Raw genomic sequence first — 20176 nt, 5'->3', positions numbered from 1 at the left:
GGAGCATGCAATGCCTATGATCTATCACGGGACAGTATGCTGACTTACCTAAGGTGACCATGTACAATAAGTCCGATGCTTTATTAGGGTTTGATCCAGTTGAAAAGCGAGCTACATGGGAATTACAAGCTTGAGCTACCTCAGACTTCTGCAATCCACAATGTGTTTCACGTGAGTCAACTCAAGATCTGTCCCAACCCGCCAAGCTCGATTCCTACGCTGTACCTAAATGATGTGGGATCAAGCAAAGAAGCTGAGCTTATTTTGGAAAAGAAAATGGTTAATCGGCAGAACAAACCAGTAACTAAAATACTCGTTCAATGGAAAGGTTCTACACCTCAACAAGCTACATGGGAATTTTATCAAGACTTCATTGCCAAATTTCTAGACTTTCGCCAAAAATGCTCTGAAGGAGGGAGTATTGTGACAGGATCAGTCACAACTTCGGTTCCATAATCTTATTTCCTTATTTCTGGTTTTCCATTTAACATATAGCTTTATCGTTAATTTTCCTTTTCCTAATAGCTAAACCTTCTCTTTGGTTTGCTATATATATGTAGCGCATGATTTATATCATACAATCAATAAACTACTTTTTTTCTCATCTTACTTATATCTCAAGCCTTCTCATAAAAGCTCATACGAACGTAACGTTTCTAAGAAGATCTCTCTTGATACACGATCATCTTCTAAGCTTACGTATCCCCATTCTTCGAAACCCGCAAGCAGGGTTTCTAGTTCGGGAATCTATCCAACCTTACTACCGTCTCACAATTCCTTACAGCTGGCATGAAGAAACTAAAAAAATCCGAGGAGGACGTAGGGAGATTGAAAGGCTTAGCGATTAAGGTCACTCAGAGAGAGGAGGATCGTAACAGTGGTGGAGATGATAGAAGGGATGGGTAATCGTGGAGATGATAGAAGAAGTGATAGGCATAGGGGAAGAAGATCAGGTGGAGGCGGAAGAAGTGATAACGAGCCTGAGTTGTATCAGGTTTACAAAGGTAGAGTGAGTAGGGTGATGGAGTTTGGGTGCTTTGTTCAGTTTGATAGGTTCAGAGGGAAAGAAGGTCTAGTTCATGTTTCTCAGATGGCTAAAGAGAGTTTGGTGAAGCGGGATATGCAAGTGTATGTAAAAGTTGTATCGGGTGGTGGTAAGTATAGTCTTTCCATGAAGGATGTTGATCAGAACACGGGTAGAGACTTGAGGAGGAGTAATCCATCTTATAGAACAAAGGTCACCAAGACTGGGATTTCAGGGATCCGGATTGTTGAGGAGAGTCCTTCACGTCGTAGGCCACTGAAGAAGAAGATGAGCTCCCCTGATAGATGGGAAGCGAAGCAGATGATTGCTTCTGGTGCTTTGAAAGCGACTGAGTTTCCTGATTATTATGATGAGGAGGATGGAGATGGTATGCTTGAGGTTGAGATTGAGATGAACGAAGAAGAACCTGCTTTCTTACAAGGCCAGACCAGGTACTCTGTTGTTGACATGTCTCCTCTCAAGATGTTCAAAAATCCACAAGGCTCCTTGAGTCGTGCTGCTGCACTTCAGTCTGCGCTCACCAAGGAGAGGAGAGAGATGAGGGAACAGCAGCAGAGAAGAATGATTGACTCTATCCCCAAGGATCTGAATCGTCCTTGGGAAGACCCTATGCCTGAAACTGGTGAGAGGCATCTCGCTCAGGAGCTTAGAGGTGTCGGACTATCTGCTAATGGCGGCATGCCTGAGTGGAAGAAGGATGCTTTCGGGAAAACTCCCATCTTTTGGACAAAGAAGATCAAAGCTTTCGCAGAGGGAAAGCCTTCCTATATACAAGCTGAAGAAGGAGCTGATACAGGCTGTGGATGATAATCAAGTGTTGGTGGTCATTGGTGAAACTGGTTCAGGGAAGACGACACAGGTGACTCAGTATCTTGCCGAAGCAGGTTACACTAGGAAAGGAAAGATTGGGTGTACGCAGCCACGTAGGGTCGCGGCAATGTCCGTTGCAAAGAGGGTAGCTGAGGAGTTTGGTTGTCGCTTGGGAGAGGAGGTAGGGTATGCTATTCGGTTTGAGGATTGTACTGGACCAGATACGGTGATCAAGTACATGACTGATGGTATGCTTCTTAGGGAGATTCTGATTGATGAAAACCTCTCTAACTACTCTGTTATAATGCTTGATGAAGCTCATGAGCGGACAATTCACACTGATGTCTTGTTTGGTCTTCTAAAGAAGCTGTTGAAACGCAGGCCTGACCTTCGTCTGATTGTCACATCCGCCACATTAGATGCAGAGAAATTCTCTGGGTATTTCTTCGACTGCAACATCTTTAAAATTCCTGGAAGAAGCTTCCCTGTAGAGATTCTGTATAGCAAACAGCCAGAAAGCGATTACTTGGATGCAGCTCTGATCACACTTCTTCAGATTCACTTGACTGAGCCAGAGGGCGACATTCTTCTCTTTCTGACGGGACAGGAAGAGATTGATTCTGCATGTCAGTCTCTGTACGAGAAGATGAAAAATCTAGGTAAAAACGTTCCTGAACTCATCATACTACCTGTTTACAGTGCCCTTCCTAGTGAAATGCAGTCTAGAATATTTGATCCTCCTCCTCCTGGTACCCGGAAAGTAGTTGTAGCTACAAATATTGCAGAAGCTTCTTTGACAATAGATGGAATATATTATGTTGTTGATCCCGGGTTTGCAAAGCAGAACGTGTATAATCCAAAGCAAGGACTAGAATCGCTTGTCATAACTCCAATCTCACAGGCATCGGCAAAGCAGAGAGCTGGCCGTGCTGGTCGTACTGGTCCTGGGAAATGTTACCGTCTCTACACGGAGAGCGCATTCCGTAATGAGATGCCTCCTACATCAATCCCTGAAATCCAGAGGATTAACCTAGGAATGACAACCCTTACCATGAAAGCGATGTGTATCAATGACCTGCTGACTTCATGGATCCACCCCAACCGCAAGCCTTGATCTCTGCTATGGAACAGCTGTACAGCCTGGGAGCTTTGGATGAGGAAGGTCTGTTGACCAAGCTGGGTAGAAAAATGGCTGAGTTTCCTCTCGAACCACCGCTCTCTAAGATGTTGCTAGGCAGTGTGGATCTTGGGTGCAGCGATGAGATTTTGACCATGATTGCTATGATCCAGACGGGCAACATATTTTATAGACCAAGAGACAAGAGCAAGCTCAAGCAGACCAGAAGAGGGCAAAGTTTTTCCAGCCTGAAGGTGATCACTTGACATTGCTAGCTGTATATGAAGCTTGGAAGGCTAACAACTTCTCTGGCCAATGGTGTTTTGACAACTTCATACAGTCACGATCGTTACGACGTGCTCAAGACGTGAGGAAACAGCTTCTCAGCATTATGGACAAATATAAACTAGACGTGGTAAGCGCGGGGAAGAACTTCACCTGGATAAGGAAAGCAATCACAGCAGGATTCTTCTTCCATGGAGCAAGAAAAGATCCGCAGGAAGGTTACCTGACGCTAGTGGAGAATCAACCGGTTTACATACACCCGGGCAGTGCATTGTGTTGGGAAAATTATCCAATATCGATGAGATGAAGATGGTATTAGACAACTAGAAAATTTAAGAAGAAGACTCTTAATATTTAGGAAAGGGTTTACTACAAAGATTTTGTTTTTGGAAACTCTCTCTTACAAATATTTTCTCTCTTTGTTTTTCTTGATTCTTGGATGATTACAAATGGTGCTAAGCACCCCTATTTATACTAGTAAGTGGAGACTACAAGTTAGTTCTACACACTTCATCTTCTACACACTTCATCTTCTACACACTTCCTTTTCTACACACTTCTTCATCTATACTTCTCCACTTTTCTCTAGATGTTTCTTCTTCTTGGACTAAGGCTTGATTATGATTTGATTAGTTTTGGGCTTAAGGAGGGAAATCCAACAAATCTCCCCCTTCCCGATTTAGCCCGAAACAGTCGCCATGCCTGTGCCTTTGCAGCAATCTTCAAACTTCTTGATCGGTAATACTTTGGTCATAAAGTCTGACCAATTTTCGTCGGTGTGTACCTTTGTGAGATGTATGAGCTTCTCTTCCAGAACTTCTCGGATCCAGTGATGTCGGATATCAATGTGCTTTGAGCGAGAGTGAAACGTTGGATTCTTTGCTAAGTGAATAGCACTTTGGTTGTCACATAGCATGTTGTACTTGTCTTGCTTTACTCTCAACTCAAGCAAGAAGTTCTTCATCCATAGCATCTCCTTGCATGCTTCCGTTGCTGCGATGTACTCCGCTTCCGTTGTGGATAAGGCAACACACTTTTGTAATTTCGATTGCCAGGAAACAGCTCCCCCTGCAAAGGTAGTCACAAATCCTGATGTTGATTTCCTTGAATCTTTATCACCAGCCCAATCTGCATCGGTGTAACCGTTCAGCTCCAATTTTCCATTGCCAAAACATAGACACTTCTTCGTTGTGCCTCGTAGATAGCGTAGGATCCACTTAACTGCTTTCCAATGCTCCTTTCCTGGATTCGCTAGAAAGCGACTCACAACTCCTACTGCATAGGCAATGTCCGGTCTGGTGCACACCATAGCATACATGAGACTGCCTACTGCTGATGCATATGGGGTAGTCTTCATTTCTTCTTTCTCTTTCTCACTTGTTGGACTTTGCTCCGAACATAACTTGAAATGTCCACCAAGTGGAGTGTTCACTGGCTTTGCCTTATTCATGTTGAATCTCTCCAACACCCTTTCAACATATCGTTCTTGGGATAACCACAAAAGCTTCTTTGGTCTATCCCGAGTGATTTTCATTCCAAGAATCTGTCTCGCTTGCCCCAAATCTTTCATTGCAAAGGACTCTCCTAGGTCATTCTTCAATGCGGCTATTTTGTTGCGATCTTGGCCCACAATCAACATATCGTCAACATAGAGTAATAATATGAGAAAGTCGCCGCTTTCGTACCTCTTTATAAAAACGCAATGATCATTCTTGGTTTTCTTGAAGTTGTGATCCACCATGAAGGAGTCAAACTTCTTATACCATTGTCTTGGGGCTTGCTTGAGACCGTAAAGACTCTTCTTTAATCGGCACACCAAGTCTTCTTTTCCTGGAACCTTGAATCCTTCAGGTTGCTCCATATAGATCTCCTCCTCGAGTTCACCATGTAGAAAGGCCGTCTTGACATCGAGTTGTTCAATCTCCAAGTCTAGAACTGCTGCTAGACCAAGAACCACTCGGATAGAGGACATCTTCACCACTGGAGAGAATATTTCTTCAAAATCTATGCCTTTCTTTTGGTTGAATCCTTTCACAACCAATCGAGCTTTGTATCTTGGATTTGAGCTTCTATCTTCATACTTCAACCTATACACCCACTTGTTCTTCAAGGCTCTCTTTCCTTTTGGTAGCTTCATCAGCTCATAAGTGTGATTATCATGCAAGGATTGCATTTCATCTTGCATAGCTTCAACCCACTTATCTTTATGGGTGTCTCCTATGGCCTCCTCATAGCTTTGAGGCTCCCCTTCATCTGTAAGATTAACGTACTCATCTCGATAATATCTTACAGATGGTCTTGTCTCTCTTCCAGACCTTCTTGGCTCATGTTCTTCCTCTGGCTCCACTTGAACTTCTTCTTCACCTTCATCACCATTCGGATCCATGATTGGATCCCCTTCGCCATCATCTCCAATCACTTGTTCATGATCTTGAGGCTTATGAGAATCTTCATTCCTTACAACCCTTAGCTTTGGTTTCTTTGATTTGTTGATGTCTTCGATTGTTTGATCTTCGAAGAAAACAACATCTCTGCTCCGGATAACTTTTCTGTTAACCGGATCCCAAAGCCGATAGCCGAATTCGTCTTTTGGTGATCCAAGATAAATGCACTCTTTAGTCTTAGAGTCTAGCTTGGCTCGTTCATCCTTAGGTATATGGACAAACGTTCTGCAACCGAACACCTTCAAATGGTTGTAAGAGACCTTCTTACCCGACCAAACTTCCTCCGGGACATCGCCTTCCAAAGGAACTGATGGTGTAAGATTTATGACGTCCACTGCAGTCTTTATGGCTTCTCCCCAAAATGGTTTGGGTAGTTTAGCGTGAGAGAGCATGCACCGAACTCTTTCTGTGATCGTTCGATTCATTCTTTCAGCTAGCCCGTTCAGTTGTGGCGTCTTTGGTGGTGTCTTCTCCATCCTGATTCCATGAGCTTTGCAAAACGCTTCAAAGGGACCTCGGTACTCTCCACCATTGTCAGATCGAACACACTTGAGTTTTTGACCCGTACTTCGCTCTGCTTGGGCTACAAACTCCTTGAAAGCATCAAGAACTTGATCTTTTGACTTCAAAAGGTATACCCATACCTTCCTTGAATGGTCATCAATAAAGGTGACGAAATATGATGCCCCTCCATTGGATTTCTCGGACATGGAGCATACGTCAGTATGCACAAGATCAAGAATATGCTTTCTTCTCATAGGCGTAGATGATCTTCGGAAAGCGACCCTATGTTGTTTTCCGGCTAAGCAATCATGACATGGTGAGAGAGAAATACCTTTCATATCAGGAAGAAGTTTCTTGCTAGAAAGTATACTTAAACCTTTCTCACTCATATGCCCGAGTCTTCGGTGCCATATATCGATGTCATCACTTGCAACGTTTACTTCTTCCTTGCAAAGCTTGGCTTGAGTCACGTATAATGAGCCTTCTTTTCTTCCTCGAGCCATGATCAAACTTCCTTTGGTTAACTTCCATTTGCCACCACCAAAATGACTGTCCAAGCCGACATCATCGAGCTTTCCGGTTGATATGAGATTGAGTCGCATGTCGGGAACATGTCTCACATCCTTGAGAACTATCTTACATCCAGTGTTTGATGTAAGAATAACATCCCCCTTTCCAATGATCTTGCTTCTTCCTTGATTTCCCATTTGAACATTACCAAAGTCACCACTTTGATAGGTTGTGAAGAAGCTTCCATGAGGGGTGACGTGAAAAGAAGCACCAGAATCAACGATCCATGAGCTATCATCAGAGCTAAGATTACATTCTCCAACGAGATATAATTCTTCGCTCTGGTCTTCCACAATGGTGGTAGTCTTTTCTTCATGCTTCTTTGTAGGATTGAACCGGTCTGGTTTGATATTACCGGCTTGTTTGTCTTTCTTGAAAAACCGACATTCCGACTTCATGTGACCCTGTTTGCCACAGTAATAGCAAGTAACTCTCGGACGTGACTTGGATCTTCCTCGAGATTGGTCTCGTCCTCTGCTTCGGTTTTGACCACGAGTCTCTTCTCTACCTCGTCTATCAACAATGTTAGCTTCTGAATATGAACTCGAACCTCGTTCCTTCCTGCGAACTTCTTCGTTTAGAAGGCTATCAGTGACGGTGTCCATGGTAAGCTTTCCCTCCGGTGCTGAATTGCTTAGAGTGACAACTAGTGTGTCCCAACTCTCCGGCAGTGAACTGAGGAGTAAAAGGGCTTGCATTTCGTCTTCAACCTTCATATCAACTTTGTTAAGCTGATTTACAATCCCCTTGAAATTGTTCAAGTGCTCCATCATGCTCTGGCCATCCTTGTACTCCAACTTTACCAACCGTCGAACAAGAAGAGCTTTGTTTCGAGGTGTTTTCTTTTGAATCATGGATTCAAGTTTTGTCCATAATTCAAAAGCATTTGTGTAGGTAGAGACATGTTCAAAAAGAGATCGGTCGACATACTTACGGATTACGGCAACCGCCTTTCTATTAAGAATCTCCCATGCTTTATCATCCTTTCCTTCCGGCTTATCCTTCATGATGATGGGCTCATGCAAATCCTTACAATAAAGGTGATCTTCCATCATCGGTTTCCAATAAGAGAAGTTGTCCGTCGTGAGCTTGAACATGTCACCTTCAAAGGTAACGGTGGCCTCCATCTTCACTTCTTCAAAGATAACGGTAACCTTGCTCTGATACCAGCTGTTGGGAAAATTATCCAATATCGATGAGATGAAGATGGTATTAGACAACTAGAAAATTTAAGAAGAAGACTCTTAATATTTAGGAAAGGGTTTACTACAAAGATTTTGTTTTTGGAAACTCTCTCTTACAAATATTTTCTCTCTTTGTTTTTCTTGATTCTTGGATGATTACAAATGGTGCTAAGCACCCCTATTTATACTAGTAAGTGGAGACTACAAGTTAGTTCTACACACTTCATCTTCTACACACTTCATCTTCTACACACTTCCTTTTCTACACACTTCTTCATCTATACTTCTCCACTTTTCTCTAGATGTTTCTTCTTCTTGGACTAAGGCTTGATTATGATTTGATTAGTTTTGGGCTTAAGGAGGGAAATCCAACACATTGTTCCAAAGACAACCAGATTGGGTGATATATCATGATCTTGTCATGACGACCAAGGAGTACATGAGAGAAGTGACCGTGATTGACCCCAAGTGGCTTGTGGAGCTAGCTCCTAGGTTTTTCAAAGTGGCTTATCCAACCCATATGAGCAAGCGTAAGCGCCAGGAACGCATTGAGCCTCTGTATGATCGTTATCACGAGCCTAACTCATGGCGTCTCAGCAAAAGACGTGCTTGAGAGAGATTTCAAGTTTTATACTAACACTTTTTTTCTTTTTTCACCTCTCTTATGTATTCAAAGCTAAAAACTAACAGTAAGAGATTGCAACTGCATCTTGTTTTTCTTTTGACATGTATGTGATTTTGGAAGCCATTTCATATTTCTCACGAGAACTACCACGAGTAATACAATATTATATGCCTGTTTAGAATGTCTTCTCAGGTGTTTCAGATGTTCAAATGAGGAAGCAAGCTCATGGTTTTACCTACCGACATGGATACAAGGACCATATGTATAAAAAGAAAAGATGTATAAATCCAGGCCTGTCTATTTGGTCGGTTTACCTGAATGAATGCTACAAAAAAGAAAGATCAAAGATAGTGGATCACTGATGACTTCAAATGTGATCATCTTATTTGTTTAAGAAAATTGAAAGATATCTTGATATTTTATGATGCCATGATTCAAATACGAAGACAAAAAAATGTAATAACATGTATGTTCGGCCAAAAAAGATGTAACAAACTTACTTAGTTCTGATTTAAAGGCAAACGAACTTATTAGTTAATCTTTGTCCAAAAATCATAGTTCTGATCGAGATAAATGGATATGAAATTTGTAATATGTATATAATGTAAAGCTCAATGGTATGGAAATATAAATTTTACTTTACCAACAAAGCTCAACTAACACACAATAATACAGAGGAATTAATTTTTACTCTCTCTCTTCAATCTTTGATCCTTCTCAGTTCTCATTACCAAACTAAAATATAACTAGAAAATAATATAAAATTCATATCTCATAATAACAAACACTCAACAATGGAGTCTCTCGCATGCATGCTTATCTGAGAACTCTGTTAGGGCTAAGGACGAAATGATCTTCACCGCCTGCAATGGTAGACCGAAGTCTGCCAGCAGCCCAGCCATTGTTGAGCATCCGAGCAGGATCACCGGTGACACGGCTTTCTTCAGCACGTGTTTCCAACTCAGGAAGGCCCATTGGCTTTCCTTTCTTTCCTTGTCTTCCTCTCCTCGTCTCTTTCTTTCCTCCGCCAACTCTCAACTGTTCTCATCAATGACGTCTTGCTTGTTTCCTTCACTTTCTCCATTGGCATTGCTAATTGTAACTTCCCGTTTGCTACATCCACCTACAACAATGGAAGATGTTGCGTTATATGTGTATTTGTTCTTTAGTATTATAGGAGCAAAACAGAGAAAAAAGAGAGAGATTGTGTGGGTTTGTATTACAATGTGAGTTGGCCAATCCTCAAGGCCATCGAATATATGAGTGGCGTAGATAATGGTTGCTCCTCGTTCTTGGCATTCCTTCCTCAGAAATGTCAAAAGGATCAAAAGTGATTTCATCCAAAAGCAGAACCTGTATATGATCCAATAAAGAAAAGGGTTCTTAAGCATTATTCACATATTGGCGTTTGTGTTGTTACAATAAAGATACCTTGAAAGGCTTGAGGAGTCCCATACAAATCTGGACGCGTCTGTTGGAGATAACCTTGAAGTTAACTTAATGGAAAAGTTATACAAGTCCTAATCGAGTTAGGATTAGGAAAGTTAATTCCTAAGAGTTTAGGAAACTTTAAGGCTTATATAAAGAATTGCAAGAGTGTTGCATACCTTTAAGAGTTTAGAGAGTTTGTGTTTGAGAAGCTTAAGGTTTTTGAGTGTTTCCTTAAGAGAGAGTTTAATAAAGTGAGTTCTTTATTCGAGTTTCATACGCAAACCCTAAAACTATATTTGGGGTGTGACTGGTGACCAAGGGAATGAGGAGGAACACTATGTTCCTTAACATTCCTTAAACTTTTTACCATTCATGAGGAATATGTTTTTCTTTTCATTCCTCTTCATTCCTTTATTTGTAGAGAATTATAGAACAAATCAATTCCTCATTAATTTTGATAAGGAACCATCATTCCTCATCATTCCTAAAATTTTACTCCTACTCATTCCTTTCCTATCCGTTCCTATTGTTCCCATGATGGTTACCAGTCACACCCTTGGTATCAGAGCCAATACATCAAACAAAACAGCGATCATGGGAGATATAGTAGCGGTCAAGACAAAAGAGGAACGAGGGCCATCGTGGATCTCTTGCCCCATGTTAAACACAACGAACTATACGGTGTGGGCTATGAGGATGAAACTTCTCCTCAAAGTTCATAAAGTATGGGAGGTTGTGGAGAATGAATCAGACGCAGTGGACAATAACGACATGGCAACGGCGCTTCTGTTTCAGTCTGTTCCAGAAGCCCTAATTCTGCAAGTCGGCGAGCTGGAGAGTGAAAAGAAGGTATGGGATGCCATTAAGGATAGAGAAGCAAGACTACAGACTCTTATGGCTGAATTTGATAGTCTCAAGATGAAGGATAACAAAATCATTGATGACTTTGTTGGGAAGTTATCTGAAATCTCGTCGAAATCAGCTGCGTTATGGGAAAACATGGAAGAAAGTAAGCTTGTCAAGAATTTTTTAAAGAGTCTACCAAGAAAGAAGTATATACACATCGTTGCATCACTCGAGCAACTCCTTGACCTAAAAACAACTAGCTTTGAAGATATCATAGGCCGTTTAAAAACCTATGAAGAACGTATGCGAGAAGAAGAAGGAGAAAACGAAGACAATAATCAAAGCAAACTAATGTACGCTAACATGGAAACACAGTCAAACCGTGATTACCATGGCGAGTACAGAGGAAGAGGACGAGGCTATTACAGAGGAAGGGGACGCGGTGGCAGATCGTATTGGGATAGCAGGGATCCGACCAAGGTTACATGCTTCAGGTGTGACAAAATAGGTCACTTTGCCGCCACTTGCCCCGACAGACTTCTCAAGTTGCAGGAGACACAAGAAACAAGAGAAGATGAGACACAAAAAGCTGATGGCTTAATGATGCACAAAGTAGTATACCTCAATGAACAAAACGTGCAACCTAAGGTGTTTGTGTCGAGCATGGATGGGGACAGAATTTGGTATCTTGATAACGGCGCCAGCAATCACATGACAGGAAACAAAAACTACTTTAAAAGTATTGATGAAACCATTACAGGGAAGGTGAGGTTTGGTGATGATTCAAGAATCAACATCGAAGGCAAGGGGTTCTATCTTGTTCGTCACACAAACCGGAGAAAAGAAGCTACTATCTAATGTCTACCACATACCGAATCTAAGAAGCAATATTATCAGTCTTGGCCAAGCTACGGAAGCAGGTTGCAATGTAAGGATGAGAGAAGACTATCTAACATTACATGATAAAGACGGCAATTTGATTGTAAGAGCAAGTAGATCAAGAAATCGCCTCTACAAGGTGCTTATGGAGGTAGGCAACACAAAGTGCTTGAAGATGGAGGTACAGAGTGATTCCGCGAGATTGCATGCGAAGTTAGGTCACATTGGTCTCCAGTCAATGAAGCTAATGATACGAAAGGAACTGGTCCTAGGAATACCTAAAATCGCAGTGGAAAAGGAAACATGCGAATCTTGCTTGTTAGGGAAGCAAACACGTCAAGCCTTTCCCCAAGCAACCACTTATCGAGCAGAAGAAAACCTAGAACTCATTCACGGAGACCTATGCGGACCAATCTCGCCAGCTACAGCAGTAGGGAATAGGTACATATTCGTACTTGTGGATGATCACTCTCGCTATATGTGGACAATCCTTTTGAAAGAAAAGAGTGATGCGTTTGAAAAAATCAAGAGCTTTAAAGCAATGGTGGAACAAGAGACGAAGACAAACATCAAGACGTTTCGAACGGACAGAGGTGGAGAGTTCACATCTATGGAATTTTTAAAGTTCTGTAAGGCTGCAGGAATTCAACGACACTTAACCGCTCCTTACACGCCACAGCAGAACGGAGTGGTAGAACGACGCAATAGAACCTTGTTGGAGATGACAAGGAGTATCCTAAAGCACATGAGCATACCTAACTATCTGTGGGGTGAGGCAATAAGGCACGCTATGTATCTCATCAATGGGGTTGCAACACGGACACTGAATTCACAGACACCATACGAGGTGTTCAAAGGTCGAAAACCAAGTGTAAAGCATCTGAGAGTCTTTGGTTGTATCGGCTATGCAAAGGTTGATGCACCACACCTCCAGAAACTGGATGACAGATCAAGGACCCTTGTGCACCTCGAAACAGAGTCCGGTTCCAAATCTTATAAATTGCTTGATCCCGGCAGTAGAAAGATAGTAGTCAGCAGGGATGTTGTGTTTGACGGGCACAAAACATGGAAGTGGAATAGCTCTGCTACAGAAACAGAGGAACCAGGGGAGTTCAGAGTTGAGTTCGGTACTTTTGGGAACCGAGGTTTAAGAGACAACGAGGGTGAAGAAGAAACAGAGGAACACGGCGATCACAATGAGACATAAGAGGATGAAGTGGTCGACGGTACTAATGATCAGTCTGAGCTTGAGACTGCGAACACTGAGGACACAAACCTTCGACGATCAACAAGAATCACCAAGCCACCACGCTACCTGAGCGATTACGTGTATCTAGCAGAAGCCAAAAGATAAAATCTTCTTCTTCTTATAAACGAGGAGCATACGACTTTGAGGAAGCTATGGAAGAGAAGGTGTGGAGAGATGCTTGTGAAGATGAGATATCATCTATCATCAAGAACAAAACATGGGAATTGGTGGATCTACCCAAAGGAGCAAAACCAATAGGACTAAAGTTGATATTTAAGATCAAGCGCAACTCAGATGGGACTATAAACAAGCATAAATCGAGATTAGTAGCAAAAGGCTATATTCAGAGACATGGTATAGACTTCGAGGAAGTCTTCGCACCAGTTGCACGCATCGAGAGTATTAGACTCATCATCTCTATCGCAGCTAGCAAGGGATGGGAATTGCACCACTTGGATGTCAAGACGGCCTTTCTCCACGGGGATCTGAAAGAAGATGTATATGTCACGCAACCTGAAGGTTTTTGGTTAGTGGAAGCGAGAACAAAGTATACAAGCTGAGAAAGGCTCTATATGGATTGAGACAAGCTCCAAGAGCTTGGAACGAGAAGCTAAACAAAGTTCTAGAAGATCTTGGATTCACCAAGTGCTCAAAGGAACCTTCACTATATCGCAGACGAGGAAAGGATTTTCTTCTATTGGTGGCAGTATACGTCGATGATTTACTCATAACGGGATCAAACAAGACTCAGATAATCGATTTCAAGAGAGAGATGTCTACTGTCTTCCAGATGAGCGATTTAGGGCTATTGACATATTATCTTGGAATCGAGGTCGTACAACATGAAGCGGGAACAACTATACATCAAGGGAGATACGCGACAAGGATACTTCAAGAAACAGGTATGGAGGAGTGCAACTCTACTCATGTACCAATGGATATGGGTTTAGTGTTATCAAAGGCATAAGAAGAAGAAAGCGTGGACGAAAAGGAATTTAGGAGAAACATAGAGTGCCTACAGTACCTATTGCATACGCGACCTGACCTTGCGTTCAGCGTCGGAATTCTCAGTCGGTACATGCACAACCCGAAGACATCACATGCGGCTGCGTTAAAACAGGTGCTAAGATACCTAAAGAGAACCACATCTCACGGACTCACTTTCACGCGTGCAAATAAGATGGAGCTAGACATTGCTCATTCAAATAATAGTGTAATATTTTTTGAAATTTTCTCAAAATTTATGTGTTAACCCCTACATAAGTATTGAGTTTTCGGTAAATGTTTTATATACTGAAGCATATAATCTTTAGTGTTGTTTAAAAACATTTTAACCACATTCTACATTTGTATTAGTGTATGCTAAACTCTCTTTCATGGTACATGAGCATCGTTCAATTTTTTTTAATAAATTAATTTAGTAAAACTTCATATACTCCAGAAATTAGTGGACTAACCATTATAAAATTGCTATTTTCTTGACAAATGGAGACAACAAATGTTCCAAACCTATTTGACCATCATCATACATTAGTATATGAGACAACTATGCATTAAAACAATAGTTTTAAATTTTTTGAATTTTTTTCAAAATATATGTGTACCCTTACGAAAATATTGAGTTTTCGGTAAATACTTTTTATAATGAAGCATATAATCTTTAGTGTTGTTTAAAATTTTTTAACCACATTCTACATTTGTATTAATGTATGATAAACTCTATTTAATGGTACATGAGCATCGTTCAAATTTTTCTAATAAATTAATTTAGTAAAACTTCTTATACTCCAGAAATTAGTAGACTAACCATTATGAAATTGTTATTTTCTAAAGAAATGGAGACAACAAAGGTTCCAAACCTCTTTGACCATCATCATATATAAGTACAAGAGACAACTATGCATTAAAACAATAATATTAAAAGTTTTTAAATTTTTCTCAAAATCTATGTGTTAACCCCTACGAAAATATTGAGTTTTCGGTAAATGCTTTATATACTGATGCATATAATCTTTAGTGTTGTTTAAAATTTTTTAACAATATTCTACATTTGTATTAATGTATGTTAAACTCTCTTTCATGGTAATTGAACATCGTTCAATTTTTTTTAATAAAAATTCATATACTCCAGAAATTAGTGGACTAACCATTATAAAATTGCAATTTTCTAGAGAAATGAAGACAACAAAGGTTACAAACCTCTTTGACCATCATAATATATCAGTACAAGAGACAACTATGCATTAAAACAATAGTGTTATATTTTTTCAAATTTTCTCAAAATCTATGTGTAACAACCCCCTACGAAAATATTGAGTTTTCGGTAAATGCTTTATATACTGAAGCATATAATCTTTAGTGTTGTTTAAATTTTATTAACTACATTCTATATTTGTATTAATGTATGCTAAACTCTCTTTCATAGTACATGAGCATCGTTCAAATTTTTTTAATAAATTAATTTAGTAAAACTTCATATACTCGAGAAATTAATGGACTAACCATTATAAAATTGTTATTTTCTTGAGAAATGGAGACAACAAAGGTTCCAAACCTTTTTGACAATTATCATATATTAGTATAGGAGGGAACTATGCATTAAAACAAGAGATATTAGGCTGCATATACCTGCAAAAAAACCAATATTATCAAACTACTCTAACACTAATGTTAACACTATTCACAAATATATAATCCAATATTGTCCCTGCCTAAACTATCTCATCTTTCTCTCTCCCTCTCTCTTCTCAACAATTCTCCTTGACCAAACAATCTTTTTTTTTTCTTTGTTCTTCTTCCGTTTCAAGTCTCCCTTTCTATTCAAAGTTAGGATTTACTCCAAAGAAAGATTATTTTGGGAAACATTGCTAATTCCCACTTCCCGAATCCGTTTCAAAATTTAGAAAGTCCACAACCCAGGATCCGAACCGCGGTGAGAGATCCAACAGTCATGACGTGGATCCGGTGACAAGAAATTCAGGATCCACAACTACCACGCAGCGTCGAACTCGGAAGGTTCACGTGACGAAGGCAGTCAAAACGTGAGATTGATTAAGAACTTCCTGAAGCAGTTTGTGGCTCTTCTGTTACTCGCTGGATTGATTCAATTGGTGAGGAAATTGAGAATATAGGAGACGCCTTTATCTTGTCTATCCACTTTCCCGATCGTAACAGAGATGGTTTTTGTCAGAACTCAGGAATCGGATCTCGGAAATTGATGGTTTGGTGAAGACCACGACAAGATAATGGAGGGGCTAATCGAGTATAGTTAGAAGGTAAATATTTGCATAGCTGTTACAAAACATGTTAAAGATATTTAAAATGATTTATAAGAGGTAAATCTTTGCATAGCTGTTACAAAACATGTTAAAGATATTTAAAATGATTTATAAGATGTTAATACATAGCTGACATGGACTGACACATAGTTTGTTAAATGGTATGAAATTAGTTACCGGTCTAACAAGTCATATAACATTGCGCGTCAAAACCTAGCAGCTACATTTTATATTATATGTTTCCATTAACCGATACATGTTTGGTTACCTGTTATAAAACATGTTATCGTTTTTTAAATTGGTTGCCAAGATGTTATAATTATGCCTATCGACACCTGATATATATTTTGTTAAATGGTAAGAAATAGATTATTGTGTTAACTTAATCATTATCTATTCAACTGATATATTCTTAGCGGTTAACAATTATTGTATTATATATAGATCAAAAAGTTGTATTATGTTTCAGCTTAGCGTTAAATGTCTATTGTTAACATACTAATAATCTACTGTGTTTCTTTTCTCCTTATACATTGGGTTTTCTCTCTCTTCTAAAATAATTACAGATTGTTGAGTCTGTAAAATCTTTTGGAAGGTTTGGAGTTTATGAAAAGGAGAGGTGACCGTATGATTGGTGCCAGAAAAAAAATGTGATGATTTGAAATGAGGCTTTAATCTTAACAAATGTTGAGAAAATTGGGAAAGAAAAAATAGATGATAGAGATGTGAGTTAGGGAAAGAAAGAGAAACAAGATGAAAATTTAGGGCAGGGGTAAAACATGAAAGGAGGACACAATTTTCTACAGTATGCATGCGTTTTTCATGGTTTTGGGTATTTAGCTAGTTTTGCTCACATTTGTGTATATTTAGCAAATTATCTCTAAAAATTTTAGTTATTTATTTGAATTTAATATTATAAAAAACTCAAACCAGTTAAAGATTAACACATGGCTGAGAGTATCTAATGAAAGAATACAAGTTTCTATTTTGAGATATTATTCCTTAACACTTCTTTTTTCTTACATTTTTCTTTGATGTTTAGATATCTATGAGTTTAATGGAGATGCTCTTACTTAGGTCTCGATATATAATGGTACCTCTGTGAGTTGTTTTCTCCAGATATCTCTCTCCTTCCCATCGTCGGCTAATTAAACGACCATGAATAGAGCAGAAAATTCAGCTTCCATCCCAATAGATCTCATTCTAGAGATACTCTCGAGATTGCCTTCAAAATCAGTAAGGAGGTTTCATTGCGTGTCCAAGCTATGGCAATCCATGCTTAGTTGTCCATATTTCAAAGAGTTGTACTTGACCAGGTCATCTGCTCGACCACGTCTCTTATTTGTTGTCCACAGCGTTGGTGAGGAAAAGGAAGAGGAACTACACTTCTACTCGTCCTCACAGCCTCGAATTCCTTATGACAAGTCGTCTCTTGTAGTAGCCGCCGATTATCATACGACGTTCCCTTCAGAACGTTGTAACTATGCATCTGGTTTGATATGTTTCCGTGTAAAGGGCTGCTCAGGGGAGGAAGCAATGACTCTGATATGTAATCCTATCACGGGACAGTATGCGGAGTTACCTAAAGTGATCATGTACATTCCGTCAAAAGCATTTTTAGGGTTTGATCCAATTGACAAACAATTCAAGATATTGGTAGATCATCATCCTTCTTTTCCTCCAAGCGATCGTCATATAATTTTGACATTAGGAGTTCCAAAACTTGGGTGGAGGAGTGACATCTGTTGTCCAAAATACTACGGATATTTGTCTGAAGGAATATGCATCAGTGGAGTTATATACTACCTAGTTTGTCCAAGGTACTCAAAAGGAGTATATGAAATAGTTTGTTTTGATGTTAGGTATGAGGAGTTCAAGGTTATTGAAGCACAATGCTTTTACAATCATCATCAAACTCTCCGATTGATAAACTATAAGGGTAAATTAGGTGGGATTAGTGGGAATCTTAATGACAGTGGTGCCATTGAGTTGCGTATGTGGGTTCTACATGATGCGGAGAAACAAGAATGGTCGGAATATGTCTATACTTTGCCTGAGAATGATGACATTAAACTCCACGATTTTACCGTTGCTGGAATGACCACTAGAGGTGAATTTGTTTTGTCTATGATCGATACATTTAAACCTTTTTATGTTTTCTACTTCAATCCCGAAAAGAACGTTCTCAGGAGTGTTGAAATCCAAGGTTTTGGTGAGGATGTTAGTAGCGTTAAAGTCTTTGTAGACCATGTGGAGGATTTCAACTTTTTAAAAAGAGAGTCTAGCTAGTTTGGCTGTGATGTTCATGTGACTTATCTCATCTTCAAGTTTTGTTGTGAGCTCTTATCATTCTGTTTGGCTTATCATATATATATATTTAACAGAACATAATAAAAATTAAAAATTTCAAACATTTTTCAAAAAATTTGTTCGGCTAACGGTGCGGGTTGGGTTTGATATTGGTTTTTGGATATAACATTTTAAGAACTGTTCAAATATATATGTCATCTCTAATAGAGTATGAGATTTTGATTTTCGGATCGATTTTGAATCGATTTTTTTGGATACAAATATTCTTGAGTAATTATGTTAGATACTTAACTACTTAAAAAAATAATATGTTGTAATATTTATGAATAAAGTTTAAAATAATTTCTGAAATACATATAGTATAAGTGTATAGTTATGCAACTTGACATATTTAATGTAATTACCAAAAATTATATTATAGTAAATTAATATTAAATACAAATATGAAAAAACATAAAATTAAAATTTTCAAAAATAATTACAACAAAAAATATACACAGGACGGGTCAATATCTAGTATTCTATTAAATTATGATCTTGACCAAATGATAAATGTTATGTCCAATAAATTATTTCCATATTTTATTCCTTCAAAAATGAAATATAACTCCTTATTTTATGTAACTGCATATAATATTGTGGTTTAAAATTAAAAAAAATATAACTTCCTATTTGCTGTAAAGAAAAAACAGTAACTTCTTATTTCTTTACCTAGTGTGCAATTTAATAACCACATGTTACTTCTAAAATCAACATTAATTATATTAATACTGTTTTTTGCCTTTTGACAAATTTTACACAAGCCTAATAATAATGGTATATATAATTTATATTAAAATATTTACTGATTTTTTTATCTTATGTTAATCTATTCAAATCCGTCATTCAAATATGTTTACATCTTACAATGTTAAAAGTTGGATATACTCAACATTCAGCATATCCAGCATAAAAAATTAACCAATCAACATTTAAAATCTTGCCGCATCAGCCTAAATATTCTTCTTTGCGAATGAGACGATGGAGCACTTTCGGTTTCGTCGAAACCTTTGTCTGTTCAGCGTTCCTTCTCTCATGTCATCCTTAATTACAAGGAAAGCTTCATGCTCCAGATCACCTCTACCCATGAAGCTGAAATCCATGGCTCTTCCCTCACAATATCATGTCCAGCCTTCTTCTCTTGCCATGATTTCTCCAGCTTCTCCACCGCATCTCTCATCTCGGAGCTGTGTACAGATTCCAAAACAGGGGAGCCCAGAACAGAGAATCCAAGAAGCACCATGACATCCTCCAGAGTTATCGTTGCTTCATCCCAAGGGAACACGAAAGAGTTCGTTTCAGGACACCATTTCTGAGAAACAGAGAGAAGCAGAGATGGGTTCTTAGTGATGTTTTAAGTGGAAGCCTTGATTGCTTCAAAGATCCCAGCTTTTCTCCATGTGGGTTCGTGTAAAGCTTCCATCTTTCCGACCCAAGAGACATAACGACGCTCTGCAACCCAAAACCCAGAGACGGAGTCTCGTGAAGACAAGCTGTTTAGCAACTTTGTAGGAGATGATGAAACAGAGTGACGTTGACGGGGAAGCTCGGCTACGGCTT

General features: G+C 39.2%; 2 protein-coding genes and 1 pseudogene across 2 annotated transcripts; all 3 read left to right on the top strand.

The window, feature by feature from the left end:
- The first annotated feature begins 321 nt into the window (after positions 1 to 321).
- On the top strand, positions 322 to 8608 carry LOC106408680 (annotated as a pseudogene).
- Positions 8609 to 10705: 2097 nt separating this feature from the next.
- Positions 10706 to 11719, top strand: LOC106408681. Its single transcript, XM_013849404.1, has one exon. It carries the CDS (start codon positions 10706 to 10708, stop codon positions 11717 to 11719), a length of 1014 nt encoding a protein of 337 aa, XP_013704858.1.
- Positions 11720 to 15479: 3760 nt separating this feature from the next.
- On the top strand, positions 15480 to 19323 carry LOC106408682 (F-box protein At3g57590-like). Its single transcript, XM_048753474.1, has one exon. It carries the CDS (start codon positions 17426 to 17428, stop codon positions 18554 to 18556), a length of 1131 nt encoding a protein of 376 aa, XP_048609431.1. The 5' UTR covers positions 15480 to 17425; the 3' UTR covers positions 18557 to 19323.
- Positions 19324 to 20176: the final 853 nt, after the last annotated feature.

The sequence above is a fragment of the Brassica napus genome, chromosome C4, assembly GCF_020379485.1.
Source record: "Brassica napus cultivar Da-Ae chromosome C4, Da-Ae, whole genome shotgun sequence".
NCBI classification, from domain to species: Eukaryota; Viridiplantae; Streptophyta; class Magnoliopsida; order Brassicales; family Brassicaceae; genus Brassica; species Brassica napus.
The sequence above is the reverse complement of the archived record's forward strand: the minus strand, read 5'-3'. Positions and strand labels throughout refer to the sequence as shown.

Bases quoted from the DNA above. Each gene is read 5' to 3' on its own strand.
- LOC106408681 (XM_013849404.1), top strand. From the start codon at position 10,706: ATGAGGATGAAACTTCTCCTCAAAGTTCATAAAGTATGGGAGGTTGTG.
- LOC106408682 (XM_048753474.1), top strand. From the start codon at position 17,426: ATGAATAGAGCAGAAAATTCAGCTTCCATCCCAATAGATCTCATTCTA.